The sequence below is a fragment of the Chanodichthys erythropterus genome, chromosome 11 (assembly GCF_024489055.1).
Source record: "Chanodichthys erythropterus isolate Z2021 chromosome 11, ASM2448905v1, whole genome shotgun sequence".
Lineage (NCBI taxonomy): Eukaryota > Metazoa > Chordata > Actinopteri > Cypriniformes > Xenocyprididae > Chanodichthys > Chanodichthys erythropterus.
The window spans coordinates 58,466,380-58,479,956 of NC_090231.1; the positions used below are offsets into that span (position 1 = coordinate 58,466,380).

At 37.5% G+C, this 13,577-nt stretch overlaps 2 protein-coding genes across 3 annotated transcripts in view; one reads left to right on the top strand and one right to left on the bottom strand.

Moving 5' to 3' along the window:
• Position 1: 1 nt before the first annotated feature.
• Positions 2-8,852, bottom strand: cdt1 (chromatin licensing and DNA replication factor 1). Of its 2 annotated transcripts, XM_067401569.1 has the most exons (10): positions 8,319-8,852; positions 6,773-6,919; positions 6,451-6,686; positions 6,118-6,312; positions 5,880-6,025; positions 4,893-4,993; positions 4,624-4,812; positions 3,191-3,334; positions 2,911-3,112; positions 2-193 (listed from the first exon to the last, which is right to left on the bottom strand). In XM_067401569.1, the coding sequence occupies exons 1-10, from the start codon at positions 8,814-8,816 to the stop codon at positions 30-32; spliced, it is 2,022 nt and encodes a 673-aa protein (XP_067257670.1). In that variant the 5' UTR covers positions 8,817-8,852; the 3' UTR covers positions 2-29. The 2 variants fall into 2 exon arrangements, with proteins under 2 accessions (XP_067257670.1, XP_067257671.1); XM_067401570.1 differs by lacking the exon at positions 6,773-6,919.
• Positions 8,853-10,746: 1,894 nt separating this feature from the next.
• The window catches only part of piezo1 (piezo type mechanosensitive ion channel component 1 (Er blood group)), a 100,097-nt gene continuing 97,266 nt past the window's right edge, over positions 10,747-13,577 (top strand). Inside the window, exon 1 of the mRNA XM_067400236.1 lies at positions 10,747-11,253. Coding sequence (XP_067256337.1) covers positions 11,190-11,253 — 64 coding nt within the window. The 5' untranslated portion in view covers positions 10,747-11,189. The remainder of the gene's footprint in view (positions 11,254-13,577) is intronic.

Sequence of the window (13,577 nt, forward strand, 5' to 3'; positions counted from 1 at the left end):
GTATGGTCTCAAGTCTTGTTTGAATTCGGTCAAACGCGCTCCTCTTCCTTCATCTTCTGGGTCAGGGTGTCCAGCACAATGTTCAGATCCATGGTCTTGTTCAGTTTTAGGTACAAGTCCTTCCTGATTGGATGTATCGTGAGCCATGTAGGTGTCAATTCAGCCAGCAGGCGAAGATGTTTCTCCATTTCATCTAAATGAGAGAAGAAAAAAAAAATTAAGAAAGAAATGCTCTGTTTCAAGACATTAAGGCCTGAATTTGGATAAAAGTGAATTAAGACCTTTAAGACCCTTATGAGATCCCTTTAAGACCCCTTTAAGATGCTTTTAAGACCCTTGAGATCCCTTTAAGACCCTCAAGACCCCTTTAAGATGCTTTTAAGACCCGTGAGATCCCTTTAAGATGCTTTTAAGACCCTTGATCCCTTTAAGATGCTTTTAAGACCCTCAAGATCCCTTTAAGATGCTTTTAAGACCCTCAAGATCCCTTTAAGATGCTTTTAAGACCCTTGATCCCTTTAAGATGCTTTTAAGACCCTCAATCCCTTTAAGACCCCTTAAAGGGATCTCAAGTCTTAAAGGATCTCTAAAAACATCTTTAAGACCCTCAAGATCCCTTTAAGATGCTTTTAAGACCCTTGAGATCCCTTTAAGACCCCTTTAAGATGCTTTTAAGACCCTCAAGATCCCTTTAAGATGCTTTTAAGACCCTTGAGATCCCTTTAAGACCCTCAAGACCCCTTTAAGGTGCTTTTAAGACCCTTGAGATCCCTTTAAGACCCCTTTAAGATGCTTTTAAGACCCTTGAGATCCCTTTAAGACCCTTGATCCCTTTGAGATGCTTTTAAGACCCGTGAGATCCCTTTAAGACCCCTTAAAGGGATCTCAAGTCTTAAAGGATCTCTAAAACATCTTTAAGACCCTCAAGATCCCTTTAAGATGCTTTTAAGACCCTTGAGATCCCTTTAAGATCCCTTTAAGATGCTTTTAAGACCCTCAAGATCCCTTTAAGATGCTTTTAAGACCCTTGAGATCCCTTTAAGACCCCTTTAAGATGCTTTTAAGACCCTTGAGATCCCTTTAAGACCCTTGATCCCTTTAAGACCCCTTAAAGGGATCTCAAGTCTTAAAGGATCTCTAAAAACATCTTTAAGACCCTTGATCCCTTTAAGATGCTTTTAAGACCCTTGAGATCCCTTTAAGATGCTTTTAAGACCCTTGAGATCCCTTTAAGACCCCTTTAAGATGCTTTTAAGACCCTCAAGATCCCTTTAAGATGCTTTTAAGACCCTTGAGATCCCTTTAAGACCCTTGATCCCTTTAAGATGCTTTTAAGACCCTCAAGATCCCTTTAAGACCCCTTTAAGATGTTTTTAAGACCCTCAAGATCCCTTTAAGATGATTTTAAGACCCTTGAGACCCCTTTAAGACGCTTTTAAGACCCCTTAAAGCAGTGGTCACTAACCTTTTTAAGCCCAAGATCCCTGACCTCAACCTTTTTGAAAGACAAGATCTACTTGATAGAAAAAGACAGCCCAGATTGTATTTAGTATTTTTTTCGTGGTCATTGTAGATTCTGATTTATTTATTTATTTTTACAAGCAAATTGGCCGATTCCGATACTGGTTGCAGATATTATTAATATTATTATAATAAACAAAAATACATAGCCATTTCAAATTAGAGGAATCACTGCTTTTTGATCACAATCCAAACAAAGATGCTACGCACGTTGCATGAGCAGTTGTTTTTTATTTGAATTAGATTTAAAGCAAAAACAGAACGGTCTGACTTTATCTTTGTGAAATTATAAATGCTACACACAAAAACAGCAGGCTGAATGGGACGCAAATTCACTCTCTGACAGCAGGTGGCGCTTATGGAGCAGCAGTGATACAGCGTTTCCTTGGTCACCGCTGTAAACAAAGCTGAAATGCGCTAATAATTAGCTACTTTATTCAGAGGTAAGAGGAAAATAAAATGCCACTGCCATCGAAATCTTCCTGAAGACTGATCTCTTTTTAGAGATGAATTCATAACCCTTCTCCCCCAATTCAATAGTTATATTTTCTTCCTATATTTCGAGCATCGTGAACAGTGAGCTGCTCTGCCTGCTACGGAATTTTCTCCTCTTCACGTCCGTCTTCAGCGTCTCTGGCCTCTTGTTTACGGTCGTTTACAGACTCGGACATTATATGGGCTATTTACCTTTATCTGTCTGTCTCCAGAAAATAACATAATAAATACAAAAATACAGTACAAAGACTGGAGAAATGTAATGTATTTTTGTACTCATTTCTGTTATTTTCGCGAGCTACTGGAACAGTGATAAAGATCGACGGGTTGGCGACCACTGCCTTAAAGGGATCTCATAAGGGTCTTAAAGAGGCATTTAAAGGCGCTTTTGAGATCACTCTAATCCCGAAGAGGTTTCATCCAAGAGGAGGGGAAAAAAATAAATATGAAGGAAAGAAAATGTTCCAACAGTAAAAATGTTCTGTGCACATTATTTGTTTAAATTCAGGTTCCTCATAATCTTGAATCAGAATTACTTCCCCTCTCTCTTACGGCAACATCTCTTCTCTGATGAAGAGGGCGGGGCAAACCTGTCACTCACATGAGATCCACCAATAGCAATCCACAATCATCCAATCAATTCCCCACAGACAAAATCAAGCTCCGCCCTACATTTGTTCTCGTTCGAGAAGCGTTTCACTCGGATATACGGCACAATAGGGAAGAAACGACCAGCGCAACTTCAGTTTCATGACAACTTTAATGTGGAGGACTGTGTGTGAAGTTACTGCCTATATAGAGGCTTTCAAATAAAGTCATGAGGTGGTTTAAGGAGGAAGATCACTAAGAAAAAAAACAGACATGGGAAACCCGACAGGAAACATCTGTACTAACCAGAACTCAGGGGAGAGCGGTAGCTGGCGATCATGCGGTTGCAGGTGAGCTCCATGAGGAGCGCCGGCTTCTTCTCTGCTACGAACACGTTTCGCAGGATCCTGGCTAACTCCGGCAGCCGTGACATCATCGATAGGCGCTGCTCCTGCTGCGGGTTCCTCGTCATGGTGGCCTGCAACTTCTGAGCCTCTTTTGCACGAATCTGAAAAGGGGAAGAAATGCGGATTAGGTTCTCGTAAAAAGCACTAAAATATGTCGTGCACTAAGTCGAGTTACTCACCCTCTCCAGCAGCGATTGAGAAACTCCTTTGAGGGCACTGGGCGTTTCTGTTGGCGTCACAGTGGATTTCGCTGCAGTCTCAGGCTCTTTAGCGCATGCGGTCTCGGCGGTTTTCAGGGCCATGTTAGCCAAGGCTTTCTCCATCTGGAACGACACGAGACGCAAAGCTCATTTATTTACAGATCAACATTTAGTCTCCGGATGGTCCATTTCTGGTAGATTTTCGAAGAGTGAAAAACTAAAACTCTCCATAGGGAAACAGATTTTTAACAATAACTTAAAAACCATTAAAAACCAGCCTTATTGTAAGCGATGAGGCTGTTAATTGATGGTGTTTAACAGCACGACTCATGGTGAAAACTACATTACCCATGATGCTGTACAGAAAATTCCAATCAACTTGTATATATGCATATTTTGCAATAAACTATTTCTCCATCGTTTTTAATTCAATTATTCTGTTTGCAATGCTTCATGGGATTGTATTTCCTTCCCTCACTAAAGTCATTAAGTTCACACCTTTGTACCTTTATATTTTTGTCCGATTTTCAAATACTTTTTTTGCTTCAAATCGAAGTTTGTATGTTGTGATTCTCCTCGGAGCTGGTTGGTTTAATTAAATTAAATTAAATACAGATATATATTTTTAGATCCCAGCCCTATGGCATGCTTTAAATATTGAATTTTCCACTTTTTACATGATCAATAATGATACATGATTATATCACTTGTTAAATGATTATTTAACAATTAGCCTATTCATTCCTGCATTTATATATTAAAAAAAAAAATTTGCGCCCCACCAAAAGATTTTTGCACCAGCCGCCACTGCTTATAATGCTTTAACAAAGACTTAAAGGAATTTTAAAAATACTTCCGGAACCAACGGCACTGAAAAAGTGGGCAGGAATGCACTATTTGGTTCAGAACTACAGACCGTAAAGTAAAAACGCCATAAAAGGGTGTTTATAATATTATTTTTAAATTTAAAAAGTAAAATTATCAATATTTGAATGTCTGTTATTTCATCTGCAACAGTGAACTTTTGTAAAGATACAATAGTAAAACATACGTTTGGCCACTATTAAGAGCATCATTATGGAAAAACAATTCTCCAAATAAAATGGCAAATCGGCATGCTGCTCGTTTTTCTATTTTCTACCATTTTCTATATTTTATTTTCTCTCCAAGTAGGAAGAATTGTTTGAGTAGTTTAAATTTAAATTTAATAAAATGCATGTGTATATGAGGATGTTAATGGTGACAGGATGATTGACAGGCCAGGTTACGGTAACTATTTTTTTCAAAAGCGACTCCTCTCCATCCACATTTTCTTTTACAGAGATAAATAGATAAAGACTTTAAAACTAGATAAACACTAAATTTTTTCCTTGCCGTGATCTGGGACATACTGATCCATATCGAGCGCTCACCTTCGGGGTCATGAGAGCACGAGCTCGGTCCAACACCTCCTGAGCGGAGGTCAGTTTCTCCGTTTGAGGAGGTTGAGGCAAATCACTCGGCTTTACGTTGGGAACCTCATCCACATTGAACCTCGGATGCCAGCGGGTCAGTTTGTCATCGGGGACGACAATGGGAGGGTTTAGGGAAGCCAGGAACACCTGTATCCAACAGAAGACAAGATTGGAATATACAATAATCATAATATCTGAAACTCTTAAATGCGAGTAAATCTGCTTACCTTGTGGTGTCCCTTCACGATTTCAACAAGGTTTTGGTGAAAAACGCGCCTTCTTTCTAAAAGACGAGAGGCCGACAACACTGGACGAGTGCCGTTGAACTCTGGGGAAACAGACATGCTTTATTAAAATAAATAAACAATGATTTATCAGTGTTTTTGCATTGTTTTCCAATGCAAATGTCTAAAGATTACTACGTCAAGATACTTTTACTGGAGATGCAAAATAACAAAAGTCTGGATTTCTCTGAAATTGACCAAACTGAAGTTTATGATGTCTCAGAAAAATCAGCTTAATTCAAAGGGAATTTCTCAGAACTCTTTGACAGATGATAATTCTTGTTTTAAGCATAAACTCACTTAATTTCGTTTATTTTTCTCACTTTACATTTGCATCTCAATTTAGTGTTTAGATATTTGTACTAACAGGATAAAAATACTGAGAAGTATAAATTTTTTGTCATGTATGCAACATTTAATGCCTCAACTTTATGAATTTAAGACTTTCTGCTCTGAATTAAGACTTTTTAAGGCCTTAATTTGTGTTAGAGTGAATAAAGACCCCTTTAAGACCCTTAGGAGTCTCCTTTTAAACCTTTTTAAGACCCTTTAAGACCCACAGAAACCCTATAATAATAAAAATAAATTATAATTACTACTAAAATACTAAAAAAAAAAAGAAATTGCAATTTAATTATTTCACTGTAAAAGTGCTTTAAAAGTGTTTTATCCATTACAACTGTCAAATTAAAATACTACCATTTACGCTGTCTTAATTCATTTTAAAACACTAAACCAAATCTTCTTGATAAAAAGCCGCTGAAGTGCTCATCTTTTGACAAGCGCTTCTCATCACAAGTGTGGGAAGATGGTCGGTGAGTGTCACGTTCCCTAACACACGTTACAAGCGTCCCAAATCTCAAAGCAGATGCACAGATGGAGTTTGTGTGGCGCAGCTTTTAATGCAACAGTGAATGTTTATGTTCTCACCTTCTTCAATGACCGGCTCCACCGTGAGCTGATAGCTGGACCTCTTTGCTGTGGCGCTGAAAGTGGGAATGTTTTTCTCCTGGCGAAAAGTGTAGGCAGAAGGAAACACGGCCTTTATTTGCCCCAGGTGGATCTCTTCAAAACGCCTGTGAAGAAAACAAAAATACAATTAACCCCGATTACCAGCAGCCCGACTGCCACATTACAGCTGAGCAGGTGGTTTCATCCAGCCTCTTACTTGTGCATCATATCTTGGACGCCTTGCTTGATCTTGGCGAAAGTGACAGTCTCCGAGCGGTTGAACAACATCCCGACGATGGTCTCCGTACTGCGGAACATCTCGGCCAGAAGTTTGAATTGGAAGGGCAGGGTGAGACCAGGCGGGACAGCCTGAGCGAGAGTGTGGTAACGCTGGTAAGCTGGGAGCTTCTCTCTGAAACAAACAGATGGAAAGAAAGCTTTTGTTTATTAAAGCAGGAGGGTTTTACATTTTTGGGTGAACTATCGCTTTAATCATGGGTGACAAATCACCTGTGAATAGGTTGTGGCATTTGGTAAACAAAAACCTCACCTTTCCTCTGGTTCAGGCCCAGCCTGTGTCTCAGTCGCTTTAGCATCCTCCGCCACTCGCTCGGCCTTTCTCTGCTGAACCTTCGCCGAGATCTCGCGGGCAGCATCGAGCCTCGCTTTCAGCTCCGCTAGCGCCGACACGGGCGCGGGAGAGGGAGTCGTCACCGCTTCAGACTGTCCTTTCAGCTTCTGCAGCTTGGACTTCAGCGCCACCACATCCTCTCTAGAAAACGTTTTCTGAAAGAATAAAAGCAGCTTGATTAATGACGAGCTGAGAAACACCAGGAGGTTCCTGCACAGATGTGAAGACCCCCACGTGTTACCTTGCTCCTGCTCGCCCGCTTGAGCTTATCGTCTGCGCTCGTTTTGTTAACAGGGGAGCCATTTGCATTATGATTAACAGTGTTTTTTGACTCTTTGATGGCAGTTTGTTGAGTCTGAGCGGTGCTGCTGGCCGAAGGCTCAGTGCTCTACATCAACACAAGACAGGCTGGATTAGCACTCATTAAACCAACACACACAAATACAATCACAGAACAACAAACAAAGTTAGTCTACATCACCTAATAAACACCAACAACTGAGGGAAAAGAAACATGCCAATGCAAATATCACTAAATTTTAAAAATCTAATTAAAACTAAGAATAAAATAAAATAAAAATACAATGACTGAAAAAAGCCTATACTGAAATATTTACATGTCGACAAAATTAATTGATTACTTCAGAGTCAGCAAATTATTCAGAATTCTCCCCAATTCTTTCTCATCTTTAAAGTTTTCCTTTCTTCAAAAGTTGTGGAAGCGCACACAGACCAACGAATAATGTCATGAAAACTGCAGCATAAATAAAAAAAAAATTATTAGTTTTTTTAGTGAGTTTTATTTTCAAGTTCTTCTCTATATAAAACTTAATTGTTTTGATTATTAACTTTTCATAAATTTATGAGCCCTGCAGAAACTCTGACAATGTTTAATCAATTTGGTACAAGATTATACTTTTCAAATTAATATTTTGCATAAATTAGGTCAAAAGTAATCCAAAAGTAGTCAGATTACATCACCCAAACTGTGTAATGTAATAGATTACGTTACTAACCACAATTTATTAATGTATAATTTGTATATTTAGTAAAGGATTACAATTTTGTAAGTAATCTACCATCATCACCATTTATCGTTTCGGTGTATTATTAAATCCAAGAGAAATCCTATTAGTGTTTTATGGAATTGCACAGACCAACGAATATAATTACATGAAAACTGAGGTCACGCACCATAAACATAAAATTTAATCTTTTTTAGTTGGTTTTATTTTGATTTTAATTTCAAAATATTTACTACTTGTAGTTTAACTGATATAATTATTAACTTATATATTTATGAACCCCCTGCAGAAACCCTGATGTAAATGTTTAATGCACTTCATGTTGATTTTTTTTAAATCAATTTGCTACAAGATTGCACTATTAAAATTAACATTATAAACAGATTAGATCAAAAGTAATCCAAAAGTAGTCAGATTACATTACCTAAAATGTGTAATGTAACAGATTACGTTACTAACTTACAATTCTTAAATGTATAATTCGTATTCAGTCACTATATCGTTTCAGTATTATTTAATCAAAGAAAATAAAATAGCTTTTTTTGATTTGTTTTTACGAATAAAGCTGCAAAATTTGTAATACATTTTCAATTTATGGCTCTTTTTTTAAAGTACTGTTTCAAAAGTAGAGCCATATTTAAATGAACGTATGCGTCGTCTTCGGCAGTTGCGTCGCGTCTACTGAGCGTCGCGTTTTAAGATAGCGTTTCACACACACTGTTGCTCTATTCCGCTTTAAACGCAAGATTTTGCGATAGGTACCTGCTCTTGATCGTCGTTTCTCAGGAGATCCAGCTTCTTCCTCGCGGTCTTCTGTCCCGCGCGCTCCTCAGGTGAAGTTCTGCAGCTCTGGCTCGCGCTGAGCCTCAGGCGCTTCTTGGCGCTGCTGTGCTGCTCGGTCGTGGACGGGAACAACACCGAGCACACATCGAACTCCACCGAGGTCCGTTTAGGAGTGCGGGGACTCGCCGTTAAGTCCGAGTGACTCACATCACGCGAGTCTGTCGCGGTCTCTACAGCTTCTGCTGACAGAGCCTCGTCGATGACTTTGAGAAACTCCTGCTGAACGCGTTTCTGCGGCTCTGGTGCGGCGGGATCGCGCGTCGTTTTACGCGAAGCCCGTGTCGCTCTGGACGATGTTTTTGGTTTAGTGATCACCGCCGATTCCACAACATCCCCGGACACTTTCTGTCCCTTCGACCGTACAGATCGACCCTTCTTACTCTGTGCAAAATAATCTGTAACCCGAGCTTGAGCCATTCTTCAGAACGAATGAATCCCTGGCGTGCAGTAATGTTTTTGTTCCACCGGAACTTCCTTTCAGTGTCTCCCTACACTAACTTTCGCGCGAAATATGACCACGTGACTTATGTAGGCAGAGCTTGGCTTTAGCCACGCCCCCCGCAGCCACTGATCAAACAGATTCGCATAACTGAGTGACAGTAAAAATGCTAATATTGGGTGCTATTTCCACATTAAATAATAAACACTTTAAATGCTTATTTGTTTGATTTGGCTCCTTGTGTTATTTTTTTTATATAAAATTTTATTCTATATTTTACCACGTTTAGCATTCATTTGGATGGTTTGGTCTTGGAATGAATGGAATAGTTCTCTCTATTGTGTTGTAAATTTACAGTTCTTAAGATAAATCAATCATTTTAAACCAGAAAACACTGTAAATCATTTAACAGCAGTGTGACTGACGGTTCATCTTCTTGTGAACAGCTGCTAAACGATTTCATTGACAATATATGCACGTTAAAACAAAATATGCATATATATATATATATATATATATATATATATATATATATATATATATATATATATATATATATATATATATATATATATATAGTCTTTAAAGGAAATAGCATATCAAAAAGCCCATACGACAGTAAATGAAAGAAGAATATTTAACTAAACAATATGATTAAAACTATTTCCCCTCGTCTATTGAAAGATTTCGCCTGTTATCTAAAGTCACCGCTAGATGGAGCCAACATAAAAGGGTGGTTACAAAAATTCCTGTGAGTAATGACACTCATAGATATATCTATGCAATTTATTAAACAATTTATTTACAAGAACATCAACACCAATTTCGCGGCACTGAACTGAGAAGCGCGAAATAAATAACGGTCACATTTAAGGCACGTGAACGTTACACTAAACGTTACCACCACATTGTATTGTTTACACTTGGTGTTATTTTTATGATGTTTACAGAAGTTTGTATTAAGTATAAACACATTAAGCATAAATAATACAGTTTATTGGAAATAACCTTCTCATTATATCATTCATTTAAAGAAAGAAAAACGGACCTAGTAAACTCTAGGAAAATGTCTGAAATAACACAAAAGGTGTGTATAACTGGTTTTCCTCAGCTTTGGAAGTTGAAAAGCTAAACGGTTTTATTGACACTATGCACGTTATAACAGCAAAATAGTATGCACATATATCGTCTTTAAATGAAATAGCCTATCAAAACCCATACGACAGTAAATGAAAGAAGAATATTTAACTAAACAATACGATAAAACTTTACCCTCGTCTATTGAAAGACTTCGCCTGTTATCCAAAGTCACCGCAAGATGGAGCCAACATAAAAGGGTTACAACAATTCCTGTCAGTAATGACACCCACCACAAGTAAAATAATAATTATTAAACAATTTGTTTATTTACAAGAACATCAACACAGTTTCGCGGCACTGAACTGAGGAGAGCGAAATAACTGTCACATTTAAGGCACGTGCACGTTACATTAAACGTTACCACCACATCGTATTGTTTTATTCACACTTGGTGTTATTTTTATGGTGTTACTGATGGGTTTATAGAAGTATGTGTTTAGTTTGAACACAAATTTAAGCATAAATAATAGTTTATTCGAAATAACCCTTTTCATTTCAGAAGTCACGACTCTTTTGCTTGTAACGTTAGCCTGTATCATCGCATTCATTTAAGACAGAAAAACGGACCTGGTAAACGTTAAGAAAATGTATGAAATAACATAAAAGTTGTGTATAACTGGTTTTCCTCAGCTTTGGAAGCTGTGGGTGACAGACACACTCGCGCAGCGCACGCGTCGGGTTTCTCAGCTGAAAGTGACGTTACTCGTTTGGCAGAAGTTATCTCGTCAGGGTGGGAGTTACTTTAAACTAACTGTTGGGACGCTTGGACTAAACACTGCAAACTCTCCTTATGAGTTTTGTGACACTGTATAACTAGTTTGTGGACATATTCTGCTGAAGTCGGAGCTGATTTGTGCCAGAACGGAAGAAAGACTGAAGAAAGTTTAACAGACGCCGAGGCGGTGAATCACATTTTCCATGAAGATGTACAATGAATAATCGGCGCTTTTTGAGTTTTGTATCGAAATAGTCGTCTTTAGACATCATTCGTTCATGTTGTATGTTTAAGAACGCTTTACAGACAACGTTGGCTGTTAGTGATGTTTTGATAGTTTCGATGGTCTACGGTTTTAATCGATTAGAAGCGATTTTAATGTCAATAAATTGGAATACAAAATCGAGAGGGTTTATATTCGCCATGTAGCTTTTTTCCACGCTTCTGGGAGATGTGGATTTGTGTCCTGGGAGGAATGTGAGTGGAAGTGTCGCTCATGGAGCTTCAGGTGGTGTGCGGATTGCTCTACTGCTGTCTGCTGCCCATCTTTTTACTGGCAGGTAAGAAGAAATCAACATGTGTGCAGTCAAACAAGTCTTGTTTTTATTAAACACATGATAACATTGGCTTTCCAACAATCATTGTAAGCATTGAGCGTCAGCAAACGAGATGGAAAGGTATAAATCTATTTCAAAACTAATGGCAAGGTCTTAAAAATGGGTTTACATGTTGGTTGCATATAGTTAAAATGTTTATACAATTGTAAACAAACAAACAACATGATTTAATGGCTCTAGAAATGTCACGTGGTGTATCCATGAAACTTTTGAACCTTCCTTACACTTACCCCTACACTTATATTTATCTTTTATGTCAAAAATCACAGTTTATGGCTAAAATGTATGTGTGTTTATAAAATTATATGTAGCTGATGTTCAAGAGTCAAACTCCTGTGATTTCATTAGTGCTGTCAAATCCATTAACCATGATTAATCGCATCTAACATAAGTTTGTAAATATATAATATATGGGTCATTGACGAATAAGATTTATAAAAGTGGAAAAAAACACAAAAACATAATGGAGATAAAATTAAAGTATTATTAAAAGTTAACAATAAGATTATTTATATATATATATATATATATATATATATATATATATATATATATATATATATATATATATATATATATATATCATTTAACACTGTTTTCACAAGCAGGACAAAATTTGTCATCAAAAAAGTCATTCGGTTTAACCAAAATTTCGGTTTTACTGAGTTACATTTTTGGTTTTACCGAATGACGATATTTTCAAACAGGCTGATATCTAGCTAGTTATTTTTTAAAATATTATTTTCCATGTTTTATAGCGGTTGCACCAAATGAACTGATGTTTCAGGACATGAGTATGATCAAGCGAAAACGTGAATTTAACAAATAAGAGAGAGTTAGTGACTTTGCATCATGCCCATGTGTCTGAATGATGTCACATCCTGTCACATGATACTGAACACATGGCTTGATCCAAAATGGTCTCTTTATATTGGTTACTCCGAATGACATCAATGAAATTCATTTTTCCGGACATTCTTTCTCATAACAAAACAACGACTTCTACACATAATTTATAATACAATTTTGCAGTATGTTAATATATGATGTTATAAAATCATGCCAGAATAAAAAAATATATACATGTATTACATTTTAAGATATTTTAATCACAAAAGAACAGTTAAACCGAATGACCTTTTGACACTTCAAAATCTTTAAAATATGTAGCAAAATATAATTAAAACCTTTTGCATTCAATAAAAGAGATCTAGTTGTACTACCTTACATACTTTGGATGTCATATCTTTGTTTTTATTATTATTATTAAGGCCTTTGGACAAAAAAAAAAAAGACCTGTCACATCATTGACCCGTATAACCTTTGTTAGATGTGATAAATCGCAGTGAATGGATTTGACAGCACTAATGAAATCACAGGAGTTTGACACTTGAACATCAGCTACATTGTTTGAAAGTGTCCTGCTGAACTTGCCTCATTCAGGTGTTTGTTCAGCAGACACGCCCGAGCGGCGCATTTCCTCCGGGCCTAAAATTAGTGAAGGATGCATCATGCATTCCTGCTGCGTGCACCTCACAGCTGTTTTCCTTCTCAGACCTGTTTTTACTGTCTTCTCTCTCTGCGCAATTTGCTTGCATCCTACCGAGAGCGAATGCTTTCATGCTTGTGGTGTTTAAATCCCACCTCCCACAGAGAGTTCAATTATGGGCTTTTCACGCTTGAAATTGTTAACCCAGGGTCATATTTCTTACTGGGCTGCTAATTAATCCCGTCATTTCACACTCTACATGTGTAATCCCGGGGTTAAAATTCTCAGTTCCTGATTTACAACGTTTCACGTACTCATTGTGGGGCCAATATATGGGTTGAGTTATGGGCTTTAAATGGGTTTGTCCAATATCTGAATTTCATAAGAGACATTGGCTCCACTATGAAAACAATATGTGTTCTAAAAAGGGCTCAATCATGTTTGATCTTTTCCAAATGGATGAAATCATAGTCTCAAGATAACAAAAATCAGAGTTTGTGCCCATCGTACACTACGCAGTGAAATCTGTCAACTCTGACGGCAAATCAGGACAAAAATCTTGTAGTGTTTTCCAGTTTTTAGGCTCATAATGCTTTTGGAAAACCCTGCTCAATTCCCAATGGATAAATCAAATCCTACTCAACACTTGGAAAAGCACCGTAAGGAAGAAGAAATGGGTCTTTTTATGATTATTTTACTGACTGTTGCTCAAACTAAACGGCATGTGCATGCATATTTAATAACACAATTATCATTTACTTTAGAATTGGATGTCGGT

What these genes read in the sequence shown, in the direction of transcription:
- cdt1 (XM_067401569.1), bottom strand. Translation starts at nt 8,816, where the DNA reads ATGGCTCAAGCTCGGGTTACAGATTATTTTGCACAGAGTAAGAAGGGT. An exon ending in TCGTGAAGGGACACCACAAG is followed by an intron (nt 4,813 to 4,892) that starts GTAAGCAGATTT and finishes TGTTGGATACAG; the next exon opens with GTGTTCCTGGCTTCCCTAAA. An exon ending in CTCAATCGCTGCTGGAGAGG is followed by an intron (nt 3,113 to 3,190) that starts GTGAGTAACTCG and finishes TCCCCTTTTCAG; the next exon opens with ATTCGTGCAAAAGAGGCTCA.